General features: G+C 35.5%; 1 protein-coding gene across 11 annotated transcripts in view; it reads left to right on the top strand.

The window, feature by feature from the left end:
- Positions 1-25,552, top strand: part of Macrod2 (mono-ADP ribosylhydrolase 2) — a 2,157,923-nt gene that overhangs the window by 714,322 nt on the left and 1,418,049 nt on the right. For all 11 annotated transcript variants that reach the window (XR_015442057.1, XR_015442059.1, XR_015442058.1 and 8 more), the window contains exon 5: positions 19,323-19,439. Coding sequence is in view for 6 of the 11 variants with exons in the window: in XM_087189052.1 (XP_087045178.1) it covers positions 19,323-19,439 (117 nt within the window). In the remaining 5 variants the exon portion in view is untranslated. The remainder of the gene's footprint in view (positions 1-19,322; positions 19,440-25,552) is intronic.

The raw sequence follows: 25,552 nt of genomic DNA, 5'->3' as shown, positions 1-25,552 counted from the left end.
GATTGCTCTTGTTTCATACTGACAGGGATGGTGGATTTAATAGGTTCCCCAGAGCTTTTCATCACATTATAACTCTTTCTGTGATGGTCAGTTTCGGGTCTACATTATGTGACCTGACTCTCATCTTGTTTGAACAGCTGTCAAACTGCTGAGGAATTGAAGGCTGCTGGATAGTTCTGTTGTTTCCCAATTGGAAAACAACAGGAAAACAACAGTCTTTCCTGAAAATGCCTGACAAGCTCTAGAAGCATTTCCTTTATAGCAAAACTGAGTCACACTGATACTTAGAAGAATCTTTACCTGCTGAAAGTAATGTGGCTGGAATGCCTTATCATAATGTAAATCTGTGTTGCTTTGCTCTACAGTAACAGCACATCTATCTCTTGCCATCATTCATTCCCAGAGGTTGAAACTATTATCACATCAACAGCTCTCTCTTCTCAGTTAGTTTGCACTGCTAGTCAGCACTCCTGCAGAAAGCACAATGTCTCCTAAATATTCTCCCTAGACCCAGTTTGTGGTATTTAAATAAGGAAGCTCTGAGATGTCTTGAAAGGAACTAAAGTATTGCTTCTAGACTTGCCAATCCACTGATTAAAATTCTTGCCAAGTGTTACATTATGCACAGCTTCCTTATTTTTGCTGTAAATTTCATTGCATATTTTTCTAAGATGAGAAAGTTTGTACTTTTTATTTCATAAGCCCACACAATAAACACAGCTTTCTTCAGAACTGTCTGAGGTGTTGGATTCGTGTGCTGTGTTAAATATAGGGCTCCTTTGTGGAGGGAAGCACACGTGGCTCATTTTAACTTCTCTCACAAGCATTTTAGATGGAGCAAAATTGTTCCACTAGGGAAAAAGGAAATAGACATTTCGATGAGCTGCAGGACTATCCAAAATAGGGTTTTATCCTCTCTGTAATCTCTTCTATGAATTTGAAGAATGAACAAAACTTTCTTTATTGGCACTGAGAAACCACTTCCCTCTCCCCCAGGCCACTGCTACTTGTTCTGGCCCTGGGATTTTACTTTTTAATGGTTGTTTATGTGAATAATAAGCTGTCACTAAATAATCTCTTTTGTAGCAGAAAACACTGTGTAGCATTCACTCTGCTGCCATTCTGAGGAAGAATCCCCAATGACTCAGAGAGGGATCAAACAGGTTAAGAGAAAGGTTTGTCTAGTGGAAGCCACAAAACAAGTGCTTTGGTAACTGGATGTGGATTTGGTAACTGGATGTGGATTTTACACTAGGGGAACCAAACTGAATGTACTTCATTTACTTCTGGAAATGAATCTTTCTTTGGCCGCAGCCTTGCAGGAGAAATAATCTTTGGTAATCTGGAGGTGGGGAGTGCCACTGACATCTGGCCAAGGCAGGCCAGAGATAGGGGTAGGGGCACCTAAAGTCTATGGCAGGTTTGATCAGCGTCAGGACTTTCCTGTAGGTGTCATTTGGGAAACTGCTACCTTCTTTGCTTGCGGAAATAGTTCTAAATTTTTTTTTTCTTAAGGAGTATATATTTCAACCTATTAAGTTTGAAATATTATAAATGAGTATATGAACATATTGTGAGTAAACAGATGAAGATGCAACTTTAGGTAAAAAAAAGTACATGATACTATTTGCTCTTTTCATATCAGCTAAGTCTAGTTTCTTTCAGTGCTAAAGTTTATTTTGATACATATTTTGTTTTATTCTGAGAATTTTTTTACTAATCTATAGCCTTGAACATTTAGAATTGTTAAGGCAAAGATCTTACAAACACATATATTAAATTTTTACTGAAAAGCCATAGTAAATTTAATCAGAATTATTATAAACTGTTATGAACCTCATTGGCTAGATTTTTTTGCCACAAGAAACAGAATCAAGTTATGAAATATAGGAAGTATAATAGCCTTTTGCCAAAATTTAGCCATTAATAAGTGAAACCCAACATGTCTTTACTCATAAAAAAAATGTCAGAAAGAAAAAATAATTGTATTACGTGGCAAAATGATCAAAATGTTTTCTGACTCGAAATTTTTTCTTTGCATAAGATTATCCCTTAAACCTCCACTTTAATGTAAATAATAATTAAAGAGAAAGTGGATGTTTGGATTGGGGAAATAAACCTCATTTTCATATATGTACTTTGAAGAAATGTACTGCTGTTGTTCATTTCCTCCTTAGATTTGCAGATATACTCAGTCACCAGCTCTTTTTAAACTAAGTAAAGCAAAATAGTTAGCCAAAAGTTTACAAAAACAGATTCTGTTTTGTGTGTGTCAAAATTTTATAATATTTTACATATACAAACAGGCTTTTATTATTTCCCTTTAGAAAGTTCAGAAGATTTTTTTTCCTCAACCATTTTTTAACCCTTCATCATCTCTACTAAAACCATTGATAATTTATGGAACCCATGGGAATATGAGCTACAAAATCATTTATTTATATCTTTTTAGGAAGAAAATAAGGACAAGGGAATTCTATAACATGACTGAAGTTTAAAAGCCAAATTCCTTGTGGAAAGATTACCTTTCTCAATAGATTTCCTTCTCTGATAAAACAAATGAGGTTGTGTCCAAGGCACCTGTTAATATTGAGCTACATCATCCCTAGGTCTGAACTTGGGTCCCCAGCCACTGGGAAGTTTTGGTAGAAGAGGAAGTATTAAGTTGGCCCATTTCTTATTTTTTTTGAAAAAGAAAGATCTCTCTCCCTGTGTTTCCACTTGACCTGGTCTCTATTAAGAAGACCTCCACAGAAACAAGGGCACAATCTGTGCCTTTAACTCAGGCAAAGAAACAGGTCTATTATCACTGCTCTGAGCATGCTGCTATTATTTCTTCTTTATTTCAGGTCAAAATTTCCATTACTTCTTAGACTCTATTAACACCAGGCTTGAAGATTGTGTGGGATACAATGCTAGGACCTGCCTTTTCATATTTCCTTGAGAAGGGTCTCTGGATGAAGGAAAGAGGATGCTCGAGTAGAAATCAAGGTGTGCAACTTTTCCTTCTCAAGTAAATTTTCCAGATTTAAAAAAAAGAACAAATAAAGGCATATTATCAAGCTTTTGCAGGATTTTTACATTATACTCTAGATATCTTCAATCTAATAGCATCTTTTAGTACTGTTTTCATCAGCTAATATATCCTTTGCCAGAAAATTCTTGTCATCTCTGATGGCAAATATACTCCTCATTTATACTGTCTCTGCAGACTTCCAGAGAAATATGATCCTCAATCACTTCCCTAGATTCTTTGGTAGCATCTACCTTGAGTTCATCTATCTTTATTATTAATGGAACTATCCTTCCCTGGTGAGAGTTTGTGAAATCTAAGCAATCTTAAGGTCATATGCCTACCAGATTAGCACACTGTAGGTTTTTTAGCTGCCGGTCCTTCTTCAGTGATGTAGTCAATACTGCGTTAGCCCCTTCAGTAACCCAGTGGGGATTTTTCCCACTCTGATGTTTGTTTCACATATTTTGTCAGCTCAGAATTCCCCAAAATTTAACACTTCTGTGATAGCCAAGTAGAAGTTTCTCATCCAGAACTTCAAGGGATACATCTCAAATAAATTAAAACATTATGTTTGCAACATTTAGAAATAACACTAGGCTCTAAGTTACAGAAATTCCATTCTCATCCCCATTCCAGATAGTTGTTTACACAAAATTTAAGCTATATTTTAAAAAGAAAAAAGTGTTTTATCTTCTTCACTGACAAGTATTTTAGGCTAATGTAGCTCCCCATAGATTACATTAGAGACCCAGGTGCCTCCCAGGTCTTTTTACCACACTCAGTGAGGCCTTAATGCTCACACTTTCTGGTGGCTGCTGAGGTCTTACCACCATGTCTTAGTCTTATGCAGAAGGTAGAAGAATTGCAAATATAATAACAATAACAAATAATAAATAGATCAATAAAAAGATTTTCTGTGTAAGTCATCTGTAGTGAGCTTGCCTAAAAGCTCACTCAAAGACATTTATTTCCATTTAAATGAATCATTTATCTCTTTTTCACCTTTGAAAGACATGCTGGGAAAAATAGATTTTTGAGTTGGACATACAGCCACCCCAATCAACATAAGGCTCTGTTAGTAGAGAAAACAAGAAATGATATCAGGTAGACAAACAACCATCTATGTCACAATGTCATTTTCCTTGAGTAAGGGTTTTGTTTTGTTTTTAAGGAGGAACATGGATATATGAAAAGGTATGCATGGGCTAGATCTTAAAATAACTTGTTTTCCATGAAGCTAAATATATCTTTACTATATTCTGCGCAAGATTTTAATCAGCTTGACTTTCTTACCCTCAAATCTCATGATGAGGTAGAATTCATTGCTTCATATTTTCCTACGAAGATTAAAGATTATTGTATTTCTAATAAATATTCATTTTTTCTTATTTGAGAACTCAAGTCCAATAAGAAAAGCGCAAGTCACTGTGTTTTGGCTAGCTAGTTAGGCTTTAGATTCTAAGTGAGAAGGAATTTCCTGGTTTTTACAACTCCCTGAACATTTGAAGCAGAGATAAAGTTGGTTAGTTGTGTGATCCATAACTGGAAACTGTTCCAGGTTTCTCAGGTAATAAATGTGTAAATTTTAATTCTATTATGTTTATTATCTTCTACTGGGATCAGAGCCCAAATCTCATCTTTAAATTGGCCAATAGGATCTGGAGCTGCATAGAAGTTAATTTTGGGGCCAGGGATTTAGCTCAGTGGTTTTGGCGCCTGCCTTGCAAGCACAAGGTCCTGAGTTCGATCCCCAGTACTGAAAAAAAAAAGTTAATTTTTGAGTTAGCCCAAGACAGTCTCAGGTAGATAAACCAAATTCTTCACATCTGTAAAACTTCATGATGTTGATCTCTTTGTCATTGTACTGTATTTTTTCACAGATATATCTTCTCTCACTCTAAAGGGAACGCTGATGTTATTCAGTACTTAACACATAAATCTTTCATGCAGGCTCTAAGTGACCTCTGAGGAATCAACTTTTCACCTGATTACTTCAGCTGTATTATTTTTCTTCCCCCAAGACTTTAGGACAGCTATTTAAATTTACTCATTTGTGTCTTTATTTGAAAATTGGCTATTGCTTTGTATTTTTTCCAATGATAATGAGCAGGAGTAGGAAGAGAGAGGATGTTGGTAACATGTATCTGTGTAAAAAACCACCTCCAGGGCCAGGGATTTAGCTCAGTGGTTCCAATGCCTGCCTTGCAAGCACAAGGTCCTGAGTTTGATCCCTGGTACCAAAAAACCCCCCCAAAAACCCCCAAAATAAACCACCTCCACATTTAGTGGCATAAGACAACTGTTTATTTGACTCACAATTCTATGAATATATCACAGAGTTAGGCAGTTCTTTTCCTCTTATCTGGGCTCCTTCATGCATCTGGATAGTTGCCAGTAAAGGTGAGTATTGACTAGACTAGGTGGTCCCAGTTGGGGTAGCCTATCTCTCTTCCATATGGTCACTTATCCTTCAGCAGACTGTCCTAGGCTTGTTCACATGGGAGCTGAGCAGTATTCCAAGTGGGTAAGGAAAATTGAGAAAGGACTCTTGAGGCTTAGGCCTAGGACAGGTGCATAGTGACTTCTGCCTTCTTCTCTTGGATAAAGCAAGTTATAAGATCAGCTTAGAGTCAGGAATGGGGAAAGAGATTTCATCTCTTGATGGGAGGAGCTACAGAGTCCAATTACTAAGAGCATGGATACAAAGGAATAAATAATTGCTGCAATTTTTGTAAGAGATCTACCATAAGCTTGATTACTTATTCAGGCATTATATAAGGTAAATACTGTACAAATGTTATTTCATTCATATCTCATAAGAATCCCACAAAGTAGGTCCTAATGTTATATCTATTGTATAGCTATTTAAGAGACAGAGAATGGTGATTTGGTTCTAGAGCTCTTTAAAGCACCAATTCTGTTAATTCTAAATGTTTTTGACTTCTGCACTTAGTGAAAACTTTTATAATATGTATTTATATATGCATATGTGTACTCATATATAAATTCTGCTGTCAAACTATATTCTAAATATTTTACCGACAAGATACCTAAAAAGATAAAAATTATCAATGTGAACATAAGTTTGAATTTACTTTTCCAACACCTATATGAATGCCTTGTCTTTACTTTGAAGACCATTTACTAAGAACTTCCTCATGTCCATTTTATGATTACTGTATATAATATGAAAGATGAGACACTAGTATAGATATTGTTATTATTAATTGATTTTCTCATAGCTTCTTGCAGAGTGCTTTGTGCAAGGCAGTTGCTTAATAAATTTATGTTGATTTGATTTCAAAAGAAGCCTGTTATATCCTCTTGAGCTTCTAAGGGGTATATTCACTGTGAGAAGCCTCTTACTTTTCCAGCTAATGTGATTTATGTGACTGCTTTTACATTAAGTTAGTTTTTTATTTACAAAAGATGATTAAATGACTATGTGGAAATCTAAGAACTTCAAAATCCCCTCTGCTAAAAATTGTTTAGAGAATTATCTTGTAAGGAAGAGACCTCACAGGGTCAGTTTCTAAAATAACTGGATTTCACTAAATGGGTGCTTATAGTGTTTTTCAAAACTCATGTCTAGAGAGTGTGTGTGTGTGTGTGTGTGTGTGTGTGTGTTTGGTAGCTTTTACATTCACTGTCCGTAGTATCTAATGATTCCCATTCAATGCTTGTGGCTTGCTTTTCTTCTCCTATTCCCAGAATCAACTTGTCCATTCATTGATAAAATTGGGAATTTATGTGAGGAATTCCACAAAATGGAAGATTGCAGTTCACATTTTAATGAACCTTAGATCAAAAATTTCTTATTATATACCATTTCTTTTATCTTCATTTTAAATATTTAAATAATGAGGAAAGACTGTCATGTAATAATATTCTCAAAATCTATTCTCTAAGGTAATATTGACAAAAGTGAAAAACAATCTCCCAAGCACAGTTGGCATCTATCTTTCTACTGCACCCTCAGACGATATAATTCTGTAGGCTATACTGTAAGGGAACACAGCTGAGAGTCCCCTGATTAATAGGATGGAGTCCTCTGAGTTTAGCACTTGCCAGATAATTGGAGAAATGGTGCTGGGAGTCAAGGCCCTTTCCTTAGTTAACCATCTGCCTGTGAGCACTTAGGCAGCAGTGTCAGGATGCCAAGTGACAGGCATGTCAGTTCTGCAGCAAGCCTGGTGTTTAGAAGGCACTGTGACTACATTCCCTTTAGCCCTGAAGAAGAGCAGTCCTGTGTGTGACTGACATCAGTCCTCACTCCAGGATTAGCTGGACATGCCACAGGCAGTTTCTAGAAAGTCCTCAGTCTTTATCTTCTATTAGTCTGGTTTCAATTACCAAAATGTAGTAAAACCTATTTGAATAAGTAGGAGGGGCTGGTTTTGGGTGTTCACTCAGTCTTCAGATTCTAGCATGATTAAGGACTCCAGACAAACCTAGGGGAAAGAACTTAGCTAAGATAATGTGCTCCTTCCAGTAATAAATTTTGAATATGTTGTATAAAAGTTAAAAAAATAGCAGTGATCAAGTTGAATGAAAATTACTATTTATGATTTATAACAAAAGTGAATGTATTACTGAGGGCAAACTGCTGTCAAAAATATTGCATAATCTTAGTGGTTTTACATAGTAAAAGTTAATCTTTTTCTTTTCCAGAAGACCAAACTAGAGCTGAGAAAAGGGGATGAGTTTTCAGAATCTGTCAATTGCAAAACACTTGATACAGATTTTTGCCCACCATATTGTGGCTACATATTCCACCTTTTGGATTTGGATTGGAGTAACCTAACACTTCCTCAGCATTGTTTAAGAAAAAAAAAAACTATATTATTTGCTTTGGTTCATAGTCCACTATTGAATGTAGGGTGATAAGAAGTTGGGAGTATAAATCAAAGCCTTATTTGGGAAGGATGTAATACACTACAATGTGGAAATATGGAATTAAGGGTTTAACAATATAAAATATGGGGAACAGTAAAAGCTACTTTAGTAGGGAAGTGTATGGTTAGATTTGAGTAAGTCTAGCAATAGAAGTAACAATATATTAGAGAATTTTAACTCATATTGAGTTTGAACACATAGGGGTATTATTTTTTTGTCTTTCATAGACATAACACAAGCATTGATATAATTTATATTATTGTCTTTTATCCCACACACCTTTTTCCTCCAAGAGGACAAATATAGTTCTGAAATAACATGAGATCATGTTTCAGCTTACCAAAGATATGTTATATAGCAGTGATGGTGAACCTTTCAGAACTCTTATTGATAACAGACAGCCTGCTGTGGCACATGTGCCATAGGTTCACCATCACTGGTATATAGTATCAGCTTCTGACAGTAGAAGAGTAGCTTGCATCAGTATTACTTCCCATAGTAATTATAAATTCCTGGCAAAATATAAGCAATAACAAAAACTTTTTATTGATGCTAGGGAGCAACTAAAAGCACAATTAAACTAATGCTGATTGAGCTTTTGAAAGAAGGAAACCACACTGGTGAGAAATACATTTAAAAGACAAAATGGCTTTGACCTTGAGGGGCCTCTCTACTCCACATGGGCAAGTGGCTAATAAGACTCAAACAGAAAACAGTAGTTTTACTGGCATGAAGAATCAGGACTAAGTATAGGGTTGTCATTATTAGGAATTGAGGAGGAAACCCCAGAAAGGAGAGAGTCACAGAGAGGGTAGAACCAAAATCTACAAATAAAAACCTCTTTAATTCTTAGCTGAAGCTTGAGCTAAACATATTTAGGGAAAGATTTCAAGAAGTTCAGGAAGAAAAAAATAAAAGCTGGAAGGCTAACAGAACTGAAAAGCAAATTCAGCAGCTTCCTACTGCAAGTGTATAGATTTTGGAATTTTAATCATTCCCCTCCCAAGTTTCTGGAGCTTGGCTAGAGCCTTTGGTTTGCAACTGAAACCCCAGAATGACCATACTCTAGGCACAAAGAATATATGTTAGTATTGGGGGAAAAAACCTAAAATAGTCTTACCTTAATATAGCCTCCATATTATTAGATGGTAATTTTCCTGCCTGCTAGACAAACTTCAACACTGTGTGGAGGAAGATGATAGAATGTAAAGCTTCTAAAATGTATTATTCGTAATTTACACTATGCGATCAGCAGTTACTAGGCATGCAAAGAAACAAGAAAATGTGACCCAGTGAAAAATGGGTCAGTATAAACAGACCCACTACTGACCTGGATATTAGTATTGACAGATCTAGACTTTAAAATCATCTTACAAAATCTGTTAATGAAATTATTTGACAAGATACATAAAATGGCCGAGGAGATGGGCAATGTTAGAACTGATATGAAAACAGTAAAAAGGAAATTTCAAGAACAAAAAAATTAAAAAATAAAAAAAAAATGGATGCAATTAATGGCAGATTAAACACAGGTCAGTAATAAAAAGATAATAAAAACTAGTAAAAGACATGAATGGACACTTCCAAAAAGAAGTGGATGAATGGCCAATAAGCTCTTGGCAAGATACTTAAAACCATTAGTTATCAGAAAAATGTAAATTAAATAATCCTTTATTACCATCAGAATGGGTAAAATGAAAAAGGCCGACCATCTTAAGGAATGCCAAAATTTGAACACTCATACATTCCTGGGTGGTATGTATAAATTGATATAATCAACTGGGAAAACCATGTTAGTTCTTTACAAGATAAAATATGTTTAATAACTACCTAGAAATTTCATTCATAACTATTGGCATAAGGAAATGAAAACATAGCTGCAAAAATATGTGTACAGTATACAGATTTATTTTTAATAACTAAAACTGTAAATAATCTTAGATGCATTCACAGATGAATAGATAACAAAATTATGGTATATTCAACAGTGGAATGTCAATCAAAAATAAAAGGAACAATGTCCTTATACATGCAATAAAGATGAGTTTAAAGAAAATGCTTGAGTAAAAGACAACAGGCCCTCCATCTGAAGTTTCAAATTACATAACAGCTAAAACATAGCAATGGTCATTGAAATCAAAATAAGGGCTCTCTCTGGGTGATGAGAAAGGAATTTGGATGAAAAGGACACAAGAGAACTTTTTGAGTTGAAATGTTTTGTATCTTTACAGGCGTCACAGTTACATGACCATATACATTTGGTAAAACACACTGAAACTGTACACTTAACATTTGTGCCATGTATATATACTAATCCCCCAAGATGAACATAATTATTATGTATTACAAACATATACTGAGTAAAATTTTGATTGCCAAGTACATTACATGTGATAAATATAATTAATGAAAATAAAAAATGTAGCATAGGAGGAGGCTTCCGGGCCACCATACCACCCCCCCTCAGCACACAGGAGGTGAGCCACTCTCAGTGCCCAGGAGGAGGCTTCCAGGCCACCTTATCACCTGGCTCAGCACAGAGGAGGTGAGGTGCATGGGTGCCAGCAGCCCCCCGCACCCATCAAATATGAGAAGACATGTAAACGAGTTTCAAAAACCAGACTTCCAGATCACCTAAGGCAAACCCAAAGGGAAATGAGGTGGAACACTCTGATACTCAACCACCTTGACTCCCTGAACTGGCAACAAAAGAGGATCTGGAAAAAATAAAATCTGAAATAATTTCTCAGATAATATCAGAGATTGTGCCCATAGTGAAAGACATGATTAATAAATCTAGAGAAGACACAGATAAAAAAAAATAGAGAAACTGAGGAACATGATGGAATCCCAACACAGGAAACAAATAGAATCCATAAAACAGATACAAACAGATTTCCAGGAGATAAAAACTTCATTGAAAGATTACGCAGCAGAATGAGCCAGTGTGAGGACAGAATTTCAGAGACAGAAGATAAGATTGCAATTAGTGACCAGGAAAAGAAAAATTGCTTCAAAATTGTAAGGGTGAGAAATCAATCCAGCAGTTGCTAAACAATGCAAAGAAGAATAACAAGACTGATTGGAGTCAATGAAGAAACAGGACAGATTGAAGATGACATAAAAAAACTATTCACAGAAGTGATGGCAGAAAACTTCCCAAGCAGGGGAAAAGAACTTGACATACAGATAAGTGAGGCATGTAGGACTCCAACTAGCCTTCATAAAAAAAAAAAACTAGATATAGGTATATAATTGTTAAGATTGCAGAAACCCAACAGAAGAACAAAATTCTACAAGCAGTTAGAGAAAAGAAACAAATCAAATACAAAGGAAAGCCCATCAGAATCACAGCAGACTTCTCAACACAAACCATCAAGGCAAGAAGAGCTTGGAGTGACATATTCCAAGCCCTAAAAGAAAGCAGCCTCCAACCCAGATAGATGTACCCTGCAAAACTATCTTTCAAAATTAATGGAGAAATGAGATACTTTCATGACAAAGAGCACCTTAGGAACTTCATGAATACCAAACCAGCACTCCAAAAAATTTTACACAATATTCTAAGAAAAGACAACAAGGATCACCACCCCAGGAAGCCCAGAGGAATGAATCCATTGGGCGCAACAAGAAATTAAACCCAAAAGGATGAGAACCCAACAAAAAGAAAAAGTCATGACAATGATAAGTCAATACATTTCAGTTATAACCATCCATGTTAATGGTCTCAATTAACCAATCAAAAGAACTAGACTGGCAGAATGGGTCAAGAAGCAAAATCCAACAATATGTTGCATACAAGAAATATACTTAATTCAAAAGGAAACTCATAGACTAAAAGTTAAAGGGTAGAAAACAATACTTCATGTGACAGGAACCCAAAAAAAAGCATGAGTAGCCATCCTCTTTGCAGGTCAAGTAGATTTCAAACCAACACTGATTAAGAAAGACAAAGAAGGACACTACATCCTTGCAAAGGGAACAATCCAACAGGAAGAGATGACAATCATAAATATCTATGCACCAAACACTAGTGCATCCAACTACATAAAACATATGCTAACGGACATGGAAAGTCATATATGCACTAATACAATTGTAGCGGGGGACCTCAACACCCCACTGTCACAAATAGATAGATCAACTAGACAAAAAATGAGTAATGAAATACTAGAACTCAATCGAACTCTTGAACAAATGAACTTAACAGATGTTTACAGAGTCTTCCACTCCACAAAATCAGAATACACATTCTTCTCAGCTGCACAGGGGTCATTCTCCAAAATAGACCACATACTCACACATAGAACATGTTTAAGTAAGTGCAAAGGAATTGAAGTTATCCCCTGTATATTATCAGAACATAGGGCGATGAAATTGGAGATCCATAGCAAAAGAAACAAAAAATTTCCTAAACACATGGAAATTGAACAACACACTTCTGAATAACCAATGGGTCACAGAGGAAATTAAAGAAGAAATCAGACAGTTCCTTCAATTAAATGACAATGACAGTACAACATATGGGAATCTATGGGACACAATGAAAGCAGTGTTATGAGAGAAATTCATAGCAGTAAATGCTCATATTAGGAAAACAGAATGAGCCCAATTAAACAACCTGATGCTGAACCTCAAGCTTCTAGAAAAAGAAGAGCAGGACAAACCCAAAGTGCATACAAGGGAGGAAATTACAAAGATCAGAGCAGAAATCAATGCAATGGAGTCTAAGAGAATGACACAAAAAATCAATGAAGCCAAGAGTTGGTTCTTCGAAAGAATCAACAAAATCAACAAACCCTTAGCCAAACTTATCAGAAAAAGGAAAGAAATGGTCCATATTCATTCAATTAGGAATGAAAAGGAAGAAATTACAACAGATGGAGCAGAAATCCAGAGGATCATCAATAGCTACTTCAAGAACCTATATGCCAATAAGATGGAAAACACAGAAGAAATGGACAGATTCCTAGATACCTATGAATTAACAAAGTTGAACAAAGAAGACCTAAAAATTCTAAACAGTCCAGTATCAATCAATGAAATCAAAAATGTAATGAAAACTTACCAATTAAGAAAGGCCCAGGTCCTGATGGCTTCACTGCTGAATTCTAGAAGACATTTAGAGAGGAACTGCTGCCACTACTGTTTAAACTCTTCAATAAAATTGAAAGGGAAGCAATACTCCCAAATTCATTCCTGGAAGCAAGCATCACCTTGATCCCCAAACCGCAGAAAGACCCAACCAAAAAGGAGAACTATAGGCCAATTTCACTAATGAACATAGATGCAAAAATCCTTAATAAGATACTGGCAAACAGAATGCAGAAGATCATCAAGAAGATCATACACCCTGATCAAGTGGGATTCATCCCAGGGATGCAAGGATGGTTCAATATAAGAAAATCAATCCGTGCAGTACATTATATCAATAGAGCCAAGGACAAAAACCATATGATTATCTCCATAGATGCAGAAAAAGCATTTGACAAATTCCAACATGCATTGATAATAAAAACCCTACAAAAAATTGGAATAGATGGGCTGTACCTCAAACTGCAAAAAGCCATCTATGAAAAACCAACAGCCAGTATCATACTAAATGGTCAAAAACTGAAATCCTTCACACGAAAATCAGGAACAAGACAAGGATGTCCACTATCACCACTCTTGTTCAATATAGTTCTGGAAACATTAGCCATAGCAATTAGACAAGAGAGAGAAATAAAAGGAAAAATATAGGAAATGAAGAAGTCAAATTGTTATTATTTGCAGATGACATGATACTCTATACAGAAGACCCCAAGAACTTCACGAAAAGTCTTCTAGACTTAATAACCAAATTCAGTCAAGTACCTGGTTACAAGGTCAACACACAAAAATCAATAGCTTTCCTCTACACCAATGACAGACTCACTGAGAGAGAAATAGGGCAAATAATTCCTTTCACAATAGCATCCAAAAAACTGAAATACCTAGGAATCAACCTAATGAAAGAAATCAAAGACCTCTTCTCTGAAAACTATAGCACTCTGAAAAGAGAGATTGAAGATGATCTCAGAAAATGGACAGACATCCCCTGCTCCTGGGTAGGAAGGATTAATATAGTGAAAATGGCCATACTTCCAAAACTGCTATATAGATTTAATGCAATTCCAATTGAGATCCAAGCAGCATACTTCAAGGACCTTGAGAAAACAATCCAAAAATTCATTTGGAACAAGAAGAGACCCAGAATAGCAAAAGCAATTCTAGGTAACAAAGACATGGCAGGAGGTATCACAATCCCCAACCTGCCACTATACTGCAAAGCTACTGTGATAAAAACAGCATGCTACTGGCAAAGAAACAGACCTGAGGACCAGCGGAACAGATTAGAAGATGCAGAAACAATGCCAGACACACTCAGCCATCTCATCTTTGATAAAGGAGCCAAACACCCTCACTGGAGGCAAGGTAGCCTCTTTAATAAATGGTCCTGGAAAAACTGGGCTTCAACTTGCCAAAGATTAAAACTAGACCTGTATCTCTCACCATACACTAAACTAAAATCAAAATGGATTAAAGATCTAAATATTAAAATAGAAACTCTGAACCAGTTGGAACAGAGTTTAGGTAGAACCCTTGAAGACATTGGTGTAGGAAAAGATTTTATGAACAAAACCTCAGTTGCCCATGAACTAGCACAAACAATCAACAAGTGGGAGCTCTTCTTATTAAAAGGCTTCTTCACAGCAAGAGAAACCACCAGCAGTGTGAAGAGACAACACACAATGTGGGAAAAAATCTTCACCTGCTCTTCCTCAGACAAAGGTCTACTATCTCAAATCTATAAAGAACTTAAAAAGATCAGACCTCCCAAATTTAAAGACCCAATCCAAAAATGGGCATCTGAAATAAACAGACATTTCTCAGACAAAGAAGTAGAAATAGCAAATAAATACATGATAAAATGTTCAACATCACTGGTCATTCAAGAGATGCAAATGAAAACAATGCTGAGATTCCACCTCACTCCAGAAAGAATGGCTGCTATCATGAAATCAACCACTAACAAATGCTGGTGGGGCTGTGGGGAAAGAGGAACCCTGTTCCACTGCTGGTGGGAGTATAGACTGGTGCAAGCACTGTGGAAATCAGTATGGAGATACCTCAAAGAACTAGGAGTGGAAGTCCCATTTGACCCCGCTATTCTACTGCTGGGGATCTTCCCCAAAGAATTAAAAGAATCATACCACAGTGACATATGTGCCCCCATGTTCATATTAGCACAGTTTGTGATAGCTAAAACTTGGAAACAACCCGAATGCCCATCAACTGGAGACTGGATAAAGAAAATGTGGGTTTTTTATAAAATGGAGTACTACTCAGCCATACAAAATGAGAAATTAGAGACATTTATAGTTAAGTGGATGCACATTGAGGCAATACTCTTAAGTGAAATAAATAGGACACACATGTATAAATACCGTATAGTTTCTCTGGTGTGAGAAACTGAAAATGTAAATAAGGACTAAAATGTATAATAGGTAGTGTGAAATAGGAAGAAAAGGGGCAAAGGGGAAGGAAGTGGGAGGGCTAGGGGAAAGGATAGAAGGGAATGGTATTAATATGAGAAAATGGAAAAATAGGAACAAAATCTTTGTAAATAGGGAGGAATGGAGGGGTTGAAGGGAGGGCTGGGCAAGGTTGAAAAATAAGAACCAAGAGAGACTATGTAAAGGTGCAAATTTCCAATGATGAATGTCATTATATTGTATACCTAAAATGTACCAATGATTAAAATGAATAATTGATAATGCAAAATAGGAAGAAAAGGTCCAAAGGGGTAGCAGTAGTAGGAGGGGCAGGGGAAAGGAAAGAGGGGAAATTAAAAATGATGAGAAATGGAAAAAATGGAAATAAAGTCTTTGTAAATAGGGAAAGGTGGACGGGGTGAAGGGAGGGCTAGGAGTGGGGAAAAAATAAGAGCCAAGATGCATCATGTAAAGGTACAATTTCCAATGAGAAATGTAATTGTGTTGTATACCTACAATGTACCAATAAAAGAATTTAATAAAAAAAAGAGAAAACCTAAAAACAAAAGGAAAGAAAAAAAAAGAAATTAAATCCAAAGGGGGAGAATCCAACAAAAAGAAAAAGTCATGACAATGATAAGTCAATACGTTTCAGTTATAACCATCCATGTTAATGGTCTCAATTCACCAATCAAAAGAAATAGACTGGTAGAATGGGTCAAGAAGCAAAATCCAATATTATGCTGCATACAAGAAACACAGTTAATACCAAAAGAAACTCATAGACTGAAAGTTAAAGGGTGGAAAACAATACTCCATGTGACAGGAACCTGACAAAAAGCAGGAGTAGCTATACTCTTTGCAGATCAAGTCGATTTCAACCCAAAATCTGAAACACTTCTGGTCCCAAGAATTTCACATAAGGGATAGTCAATTTGTATGTACAAATGTATTGTGAACATGTGTTTTCATTCTTCTTAAGTAAAAATTTAAGAACAGAACTGTTGGTTCTTAACAGTAATACAAGAAATTTCTATATCATTTTCCAAAATGGTTTTATCATTTTACATTCATATTAGCAGTATTACAAAGTTCTAACTGGTTCACACCTAAGCTGACATTTGTTCTTTTAAAACTTTTAACTTCATTTCCCTAATGAGTGTATAATATGGTCTTGTTATTGTACTGATCAGTATTTTTCTGATTCTAGTGTTGCACACTTTTCCTTGTGCTGTGCTGGCTATTTATCATCTTCCTGTGTCTACTTTTTAATTGGGTTGTCTATTAATGAGCTATAAGTATTCTTTATATATTCTGGTCATAGGTTATATGTATTATAAATATGGTCTGTTTAAGGACCATATGTTTCTGGATTGTTTCTGATAGTCTCAACCCTCTGCTTCCCAGGCCATAACCCTACAATCAAAGGCATGTCTTTCTAGTACATACATATGTATGCATAGATGTGTACATGACTATAAATAAATCTGGCATTTTCACTTAGAAATCTTCATGTATAGGACTTTGTTTAACTATTAAAGTTGGTCTATTCATTTTAATAACTAACTCATACTAGTCTCTACTATGGATAAACATTTATTTACTTAACAAATTGCCTGTTGTTGAACACTTGAGTTGTTCCAGGTTTTCACTATTATAGTCAACTGTGACATTCATATATGCATATATATATATAGCATGTGTGTTAATAATTTAATAATTTTATTAGTACATGTTTGTGATACATAATGAATACATTCATCCTGGGGAATTGCACATGTACATATCACATCATAATCCTTTTACTTCTACTCCCTCCCCCTTCCCTCTTCTCTTCCTCCATCTCTAGATCCACTTCTTATTTGCACAAGGTCTATCTTCCTGTTTCCTATCATCTGTCTTTTTTTTGCTCTTTAAATTACTTATATTTTGAGCTTCTCTGACGGAAGAAAGCATGTGATATTTAAGTGTGTTTGTCTGATTTCTTTCATAAGCATTATGGTCTCTAGGCACATCCTATAATAAATTTTAAAAAATAAAATAGTTGATTGAAAGAATTCAATTTTTTTCAAGTTTTTTCTTGTAAAATAAGAACTATTTTAAAAGTGTGTGTGCACCAACTGAGAGAATGCTCATCAAAATACTGGAGAGTTCTCTGGATTGTAGAGTAAATGATAGTTTTCATGTTCTTCTTGCTTAAAAGATTATAAAGATTTCTCATTTTCAAACAAGTAAAGAGTTGTTTTTAAATTTTATGTTAGGGCATTTAAAATAACTATCATCAATGTAGCACATAACATTAGATTAGACAATATGCTGAATGCCCTCCATGCACAATATTATTCAAATCTCATGTACCACTATGTGAGGTAGTACCGTTAGTGACTCTGGTTTATAAGGAAACTAGAGCTTACAACATCACTTGGCTAGTAAAGAGAAGAGTCTGAATTTCAACCTAGATTATGTGAAACACTGCAGACTAGAGTAGTTTGGAGTAAATTCATTTTGATTTACAAACTTTATAGATATGTACATGATATAGGAAAGCCCAGATAAATTTGTTTCCCTAGATTTGCTTAGCCAAAAGTGATACCTCCAAGCCAGTCAGTGGCAAGAGAAACCAATTTAAACATTAGAGAAATTATATTTCTCTCAGGGCCAATGATTTGTCCAACACTGAACTTCTTCTGTACATAATAATGATAATTAGACTGCGGGTTTAGCTCAGTGGTGCAGCGCCTGCCTCTCAAGCACGGGGTCCTGAGTCCAATCCCTGGGACCAGGGGAAAAAAAAGATAATTAAAGGCAATGATCAGTTGCATGGTGTTATATACTGGGGAAGCAGGGGGAAGTATTCAGGCCTCTAAAATCTGGCCTGTTTTCACATTCCAAATTATGATTAGTCCCTCCTTCTTTCTCATTCCTTGGTTTGCAATTCTTCATTTTTTTTCTGTCCATGGGACACATTCAATGATAAATAAACACCCAAATTCTCAGTTTCCTACTTTATATACATTTGGTCTTTTAGCCCTACACCTGTGCATTCGCCCCCTATTCAGTCACAGAAATTTCTAATTTCCAGTGACATTAGACTTGTGTTTTCAAGGGTCGTTATCAATATGAAAGCTCAATGCGAAGGGAGTCCAAATCAGAAGCCAGAAAACTGATGGCACCTGAGGCCGGTCAAAGGGCTGAAATCTGCTAATTTAACAGAAGGATGAGCTGTAGTAATTCTGTTTCAATCTGTTCCAAATGAGTGGGATTGGTCTTCTGGACGTTTGTGAAGACCTAATTTACCCTTGCATGTCATCTGGCTTCCAGCCAGATACCCTGCAAAAACATGATCTTATTTCTGTTGTCCTTTTGTGGGGAGAAATTGTGAATATATTTGGTTTTTATTTGGGTAGCTTTAATTTTGCCAACTCCCTTTTGAGGTGAGTACAAATGTTCCAGAGTGCCTTTCTTTCCTCTTGACCTCTTTTCTTCTAAAACTTGCAGTGTGTTGGTGCTAACGCTTAAAAGCTCAGGAGAGACTGTTGTTAGAATTTCTTCCCAACCCTATGCTTAGTGACATTGAATTTATAATATGAAATTGGATGTAAGGGAGTGTTTACATCAGTAGAAATGGAAAATGCAATGTATCTGGAACTTCCTCAGCCAAAGAGAATTTTTTAACATTTGCCAGCAATCACTCCTATCATGCTTCTACTCCTGATTAGCACAGAAACCACACACACACACACACACACACACACACGATTTGCACCATGGATTTTCTTTCATGGGGCTATGGATTTCCAGAAGGAACTAAATTCCTTTTCTTTTCACATCTTGAATTTTACTTTTATTTCCAAAAGGTCAAATATAGGCTAACTTTTCTCTCTCCCCCCTAGTGGATGGCTGCATTCATAGAGCAGCTGGCCCCTGTTTGCTAGCTGAATGTCGTAACCTGAATGGCTGTGAGACTGGACATGCAAAAATCACATGTGGCTATGACCTACCTGCAAAACGTGAGTACAACATTTTGGAACACTATTATAAATTCATATGAGAACTTTTACCTGTTTAATTCCTTGAGTGTAAAATTAGAAAATGAAATGATGGTGGTGAAGTGTAATTAAAAGTGCTTGTATTCAGATTATATATTCATATATATGTATAATTGTAGTTGTTTTTTTGTTCAGGTCTTTTACAGAGTGTCTCTGAAACACGGAAATGAAAATATGAGCAAAATATACATTATGGCATTTAAGTGCTGCAAGTGACAGCTTCTGGAAATGATGCCAATTTCTTATTCCTTGTTCAGGTTTCTTGATTGTGGATGTGTTTAGAGCAAAGGAGATCAAAGTGATGTATTGTGTTTTCAGCTGCCATGTAAAGGCTGATTGGCAATTACAGCCAAGGCATCTGTCTCACTTTGCTCTCAGAAAAAGCCAATGGAATGTGGTTGTCACTGTGAGAATGTATTTGATCTTTGAATGCAGAATGGTCAAAATTATATTTGAATAGAGAGAAGCGTTGCATTTGATTGACCTTGTTGCTTAGTTGTTTAGCCAACTAGGATGGGTGGTATAGACTAAAAAATACTGAGAAACTGACTTAAAGTTCAGCTATTTTATTCACATAATCTTTAAGGGCCTTGGGATGGAAGCCAGGGGTTTCATTATACCATTAATACATGCATTGTCCCAGAAATTGAGATACCAATCTATCGATTATTCCATTCACCTGCTTTTTATGACACTGCCAAGATCTTTGAATACATTTTATGTAAAAATAAAGTTAGTTTTTTTAAGAGATAAAAAATGACTAAAAATTTGTTAACAAAACTTGTAGGATACTGTTTGGATTCTGTATAAACAGATTGCCTTAGACTGAATTTTCCATGGCTATGTGTGAATGGAGATAGTGCTATACTCTAAAGGTTACTCTCAAAGTATGTTTAAATTTGTGGATTTTTAGTAAAGAATGACATAATAAATAGCATTTCTCTTTATAAACATTGTAATACTACATTCTATATTGCTCACAAGAAGTTGCAAGTGAAAATATGTCAACTATATACTATTTAATTTTTCCTTTGATATCTTCTCATATTTCTTTGTTTGTTAGTGTTTTTAACAAACTAGTGAAAGAATCAAATCATGTGCCAAATGGCCCATCACTACTATTTGGAATATATATTTATGTCCAGTAAACCCCGTGTGGACAATGGTGTTTACAGCATTTCTCCCTCTGACTCTCAGAGCTCATGATCTGCACGTTAAAGTCAATTTCCCTCTCCAGGATTATATAGCCTCATGTTTACAAATATTGGTCTTTTTTCCTTTCTAACATAGTGCTGTCTTAATGCTACAGCTAATCTGTACACTCAGAACAAGTTTATTGACTGTTTTCAGATTTGCATCTATCCTTAAACCAAGTAATAATCCAGGTTCACATTGATTCAATGCTTTCTTATATATTAAAACACAAATCCAAATTTTCCAACTCTGAGCTTTCTAAATACAGTTAACTCATATAAACAGATACCTTTATTGTATGGGTTGGTGATGTGATTTTTTTTTTTTTGGTGTACTTGTTGCCATCTGACATCCCTCAGAATACTTCCTTTGAATATCATTCATCTTATTTCAGAGTTATGGAAGACTTGCACAATACCAGGCACTGAAGTACAAAAATCAATAATCCAGTACTTGTGGTTGAAAAAGTCCCATGATTGATCACATCTTTGAACTAAGATGTGGTATTTGTGTGCATCCTGGGACAAGTGAGTCTTTGTGGGATAAGTACTGTAGATGCAGAAAGGAAATCCACAGAACTCGACTCAGAATCTGTATGAGCTGAAATACTGGAGCCTGATACATACTCTGCAGTCATGTAGCCCACAGGGCATGCTTAATAAAAATTCATCCAGCAGAACAGAAATTAGCAGATTCTCATGGCATTGCCAACTCATAAAAGTCACAAACACATACTATTTTGAAAAACAGTCTTGGTATTTCTGTACTGTATATTTTTAAAGATTATTAATTGATATTAAAAGCATAAAACAAGGAATAGGAAAATGAACAGTAATTGCTTACCTTTGTATGTCATTTTGCAGTATTTCACAGTACTTTAATAAACTATTGTATTTTAAATTATGTTTTATAAACATTGTGAGTGTTCATTATCCTTTTTCCTATCCTTGAGAGATGTGTTTCTTTTTCATCAATTTGATTCATCCATTTCAGAGTCATTAACAATTCACAGATGTGATTTTGTAGTAAGAGAATGCAAAGGAAGCTCATTACATACTGTTTGGATCACTTTCCCCCTCTATATTTAATAATTCTGTGACAGTTTGACAGCAAAGACTGGTTCCTGTCTGTCCTCTGAGACAGCAGGTTTATCATTATAGGGGCACTAAAGCTAGTCATCCAGCCACAAGTGATAATATCCTCATATATCAGTAATTTGTTTGGAAAATGCTGTTGTCTGGGCTAGAGACAAACTTGGTCATTTTGCATTGGTCTTTCTTTCTCTTAATCTTGCTAAATAAATAGACTTATAAGTGGTTATATTTGAATTAACTATACTTGTAGTCTATGTTCTGTGACTTATGATTGGTGGAGTGATAAGCCCAAATACTCAGTTTATTCTTCACTGCTTAGAATATTTTGAATAACATTTTTGATACAAATATATCCAATATCTATCCAAATATATCCAATCATTTTTCTCAAAAAATGTTAAGTGATAAGAATATTGGCCAATATATCATTAAAAGTTGTTGGTAAGGCAATAGGAAGTGGACAAAGGACTATTTATGTAATTGAATTTGGGGGAATCCTCTCTTCTATAATTTTAGATATTTTTTGGATTCATAATGAAATTTCAACTTCTGTAGTTTTTTAGGACCTTGTCAACATGTGAGATGTTTCTATTCACGCAATCAGCATTCCACCAGAATGATGATCAGCTTCATGCAACCAAGATGTGTCCGTCTCAGTCACAGTTCTAGTGTCAATGTGTAGCATACTGTCTCCTAAGTATGTACTAAATTAATGCAAATGAATGAAGGATCATATGAATGAATTATTCCAGAAACTTTTCCCTTGGAAAATAGCTTTATAATTATAGCCTCTACTTCTAGTACTTTCCATCCTGCAGTCCTTTGACCACCGTCCTAGGAGGGTTAACATACCTATATCCAGAGTCCTTACACTTGCCTGCAAGGCTCTACATGGTGTGACCTTTTCCTTTCTGACATCATCTGCTTCTATAGTCTTTCTCACTCACACAGGCTCTTTTGTTGATTCTCAGTACTTCTGCACTACCTTTTCTCTGCCTGGAACTGTACTCTTCCAGACCCTTATTCAAATATGATCTCAGGTATCACCTTAACTAATCTGTTTATAATTCATTCTCTGCTTTATTTATATTATTTGTCTTTTGTTTGTTATCAGTCTCTCCCTAACACAATGAGGTAGAGACTTTTAGGAAATGTTTGTTGCTATAGCTGTACTTTGTAAGAATGTCTGACATATAATAGAGGCTTGAAAGATGTTTGTTAAGTAAATTAAAACTAACTCTAATCCTTTTAAAGTTCTTCAGTGGCTTTTTCTTTAAACACAGCCTTGTTAGTCTGATTGCTCTATGCCTTCTCTGATGTATTGCCATACCTGGAACTACTTAAACCTTTTGTATGATGTAAATTGTTCAGTGGTACTGTATGTCTGTTCATGGGGTATATATTTGGGGCTATTTAGAAAGCTCTTTCTTTGATCCTTTCCTCCTATCTTTTAGACTCCATTCAAGTATCACTTTTGCCACAAAACAAGTCCTTATGACTGAAAATGACTTCTTTTTTCTTCAGATTCCATAACACCACAAGTGAACACACTGAGAAACTTTTCACATTACCTTTTATTATTAAGTATCCATGCTTTTTCATTTTCTAACAGAGTTCCTTATATATAATGGGTACTACAGAAATATCTATCATATGAATTAGTTGTTAAAAGTTGGTTTATAATGATGTTAGGTGTAGTGTAAAAGAAAACATAATATTCATAAGAAATTATGAGATTTGTGTCAGTTATACACTATACTTTTATAGTCACACTTTTATCATATACCCAGTTCCAAAGTACCCTGAGAAATTTACTCTTAGTAGAGCTTCTCCTAATGAGGAAAAAAAGATATACTTTATTGACTTTGATTTTCAGCATAGCTCATGTGTGTATTCTATTTCTTTAGAACTCTCCACTTTTAGCCTTTAGAGCTGAATAATCATAAAAGAAAATGAAAAGAAAATTTGTGTATATAAAATGGTGGAGTCTATTTCTTTTATTCCTTCCATTTAATCTTTTAAAGACATCAAAGGGTAGTATTAGATCCAACTCACAGTTTTTCATTAATGTTTGAAGGAAAACTCTAGGTGAGAGACCATGGTATAATATGTCTGAATGAGTGGTATGAATTAGAATCCTTATTCTATTCCCAGGTGCAGTAATAATCAGATGATAGTAGCTTAAAAGGTACTATTGATAATAATTAGTACTTATTTTATGTCCTTCATCAAGAAATCATAATACTTTGAAACACTTGCTCATCAGTCCTTCTGAAATATGTGTGAAGAAGTGACATGACAAAAAATGACATTTTCTTCTAACACCAAAACAAATTTAGGTATAGAGTGGTTAAATCTCTTGCTTCTAATAACAAACTAAATCCATAGAAGAGGCGTGGTAGTGGCCAAGCACCCCTGAACTAGGGAGATAGTCGATGGCAGGTATTAGCTAGGCCTGCTACCTGTTTTTGTAAATAAAGTTTTATTAGAACATAGCCATGCCTACTTGTTTACATACTGTTAATGCTTTTATTGATGTTACCAAATTGAGTATATGGTACAGGGATTATTTTGTCACAATCCTGAAACACTTACTATCTGCCTTTTCTAGAGAAAATTTGCCAACCTCTGGTCTATACAATCTTGTTATAAAGGAGGAAGGTAAGAATCAGAAAACTCAAATATTTATTGAATTTTATTAAATGTATGTGATTTAATCAGATAATGATTAATAAAAGTAGGACTAAAGTACCTGCCATCGATTTTGGAGGATAGTCCTTACTTCTGTTGCCTCAAGAAAACATCTCCTTGGGAAGATGATCTTAAATCCTTCTGAGCTTTCAAATAATTAGGCCACCTTTAAAAATAATTCTTGAGAAAAAAAAAATGGTCATTTTTCTCAGCAGGGCCAGCACCAGGAAGTGAATAAGTCAAGTCTCTGAAGGGAGAGTTAGTTTAAAATAACAGAGTATTAGGCAATAAATCTTTATTTCTGGCTTTCTCCAGTGAGCTTAGCTAATGTGCTGAAAGGGAGCCTGCAGGCCTGAAGAAATTTCATTTTTTCAGTAGGTAACTCATAAGATGATTCTGAGTTAGTCCTTTGTGAAGGATGACCTGATTTCAGTCATCATGGGCTCTCCCAGCAGGTGTCTGATTGTAAAACCAATGGAGTAGGCATGCTGCTAAGAGTACGACTCTGCCAGGCTTGATGGAGACCTGAGGGCTCTCATGAGTCCCTTCCATAATTAAATGACTTCTATTACATGAAGAAAAAATGGCTTTTGAAGAACATAAAATCATCTTTCATCCAGAAAAGGAGGATGAGATTGTTCCTTCTAAAATCAACTGTGATTGGTTTGTTTTCTTTAAGTATTCTAGAAAGTTAGTCTATTTGAATCCATTCCTCCATAATTATCACCCCTTTCATATATATTAAGCAGTTTCATGTATTGTATCACCTTAGTGATCTTAATGATGAATGCAGAGGTAGGAAGGGCAGAAAGACTATAACCTATAACTGCAGTAAGTGCAACACCAACATCTGCTGGGAATTTTTCACAGATATAGTGCTCAAGCCATCCTCCCCCACCCCCAAGACTGACTGAATCAGAAACCCTGGTTTAATGGTTCTCCAAGTAACTCTGCATGTTCAAATGCAGAACTGTTGCTGCAGAGAATGGTGGGGTCTTGAGTAGTAATTCCTTATCCTGCATCCTTTTGGGTCACAGACTTAAGAGAACTCTCACAGGTTCCTCATTTCCTTTATGGTGTTTTCACATTTAGAGA

Source organism: Heterocephalus glaber, unplaced genomic scaffold, assembly GCF_053883595.1.
Source record: "Heterocephalus glaber isolate CG9 unplaced genomic scaffold, H.glaber_assembly_v1.0 deba00001532, whole genome shotgun sequence".
Taxonomy (NCBI): Eukaryota; Metazoa; Chordata; class Mammalia; order Rodentia; family Bathyergidae; genus Heterocephalus; species Heterocephalus glaber.
This window is presented reverse-complemented; position numbering and strand designations above follow the sequence as displayed.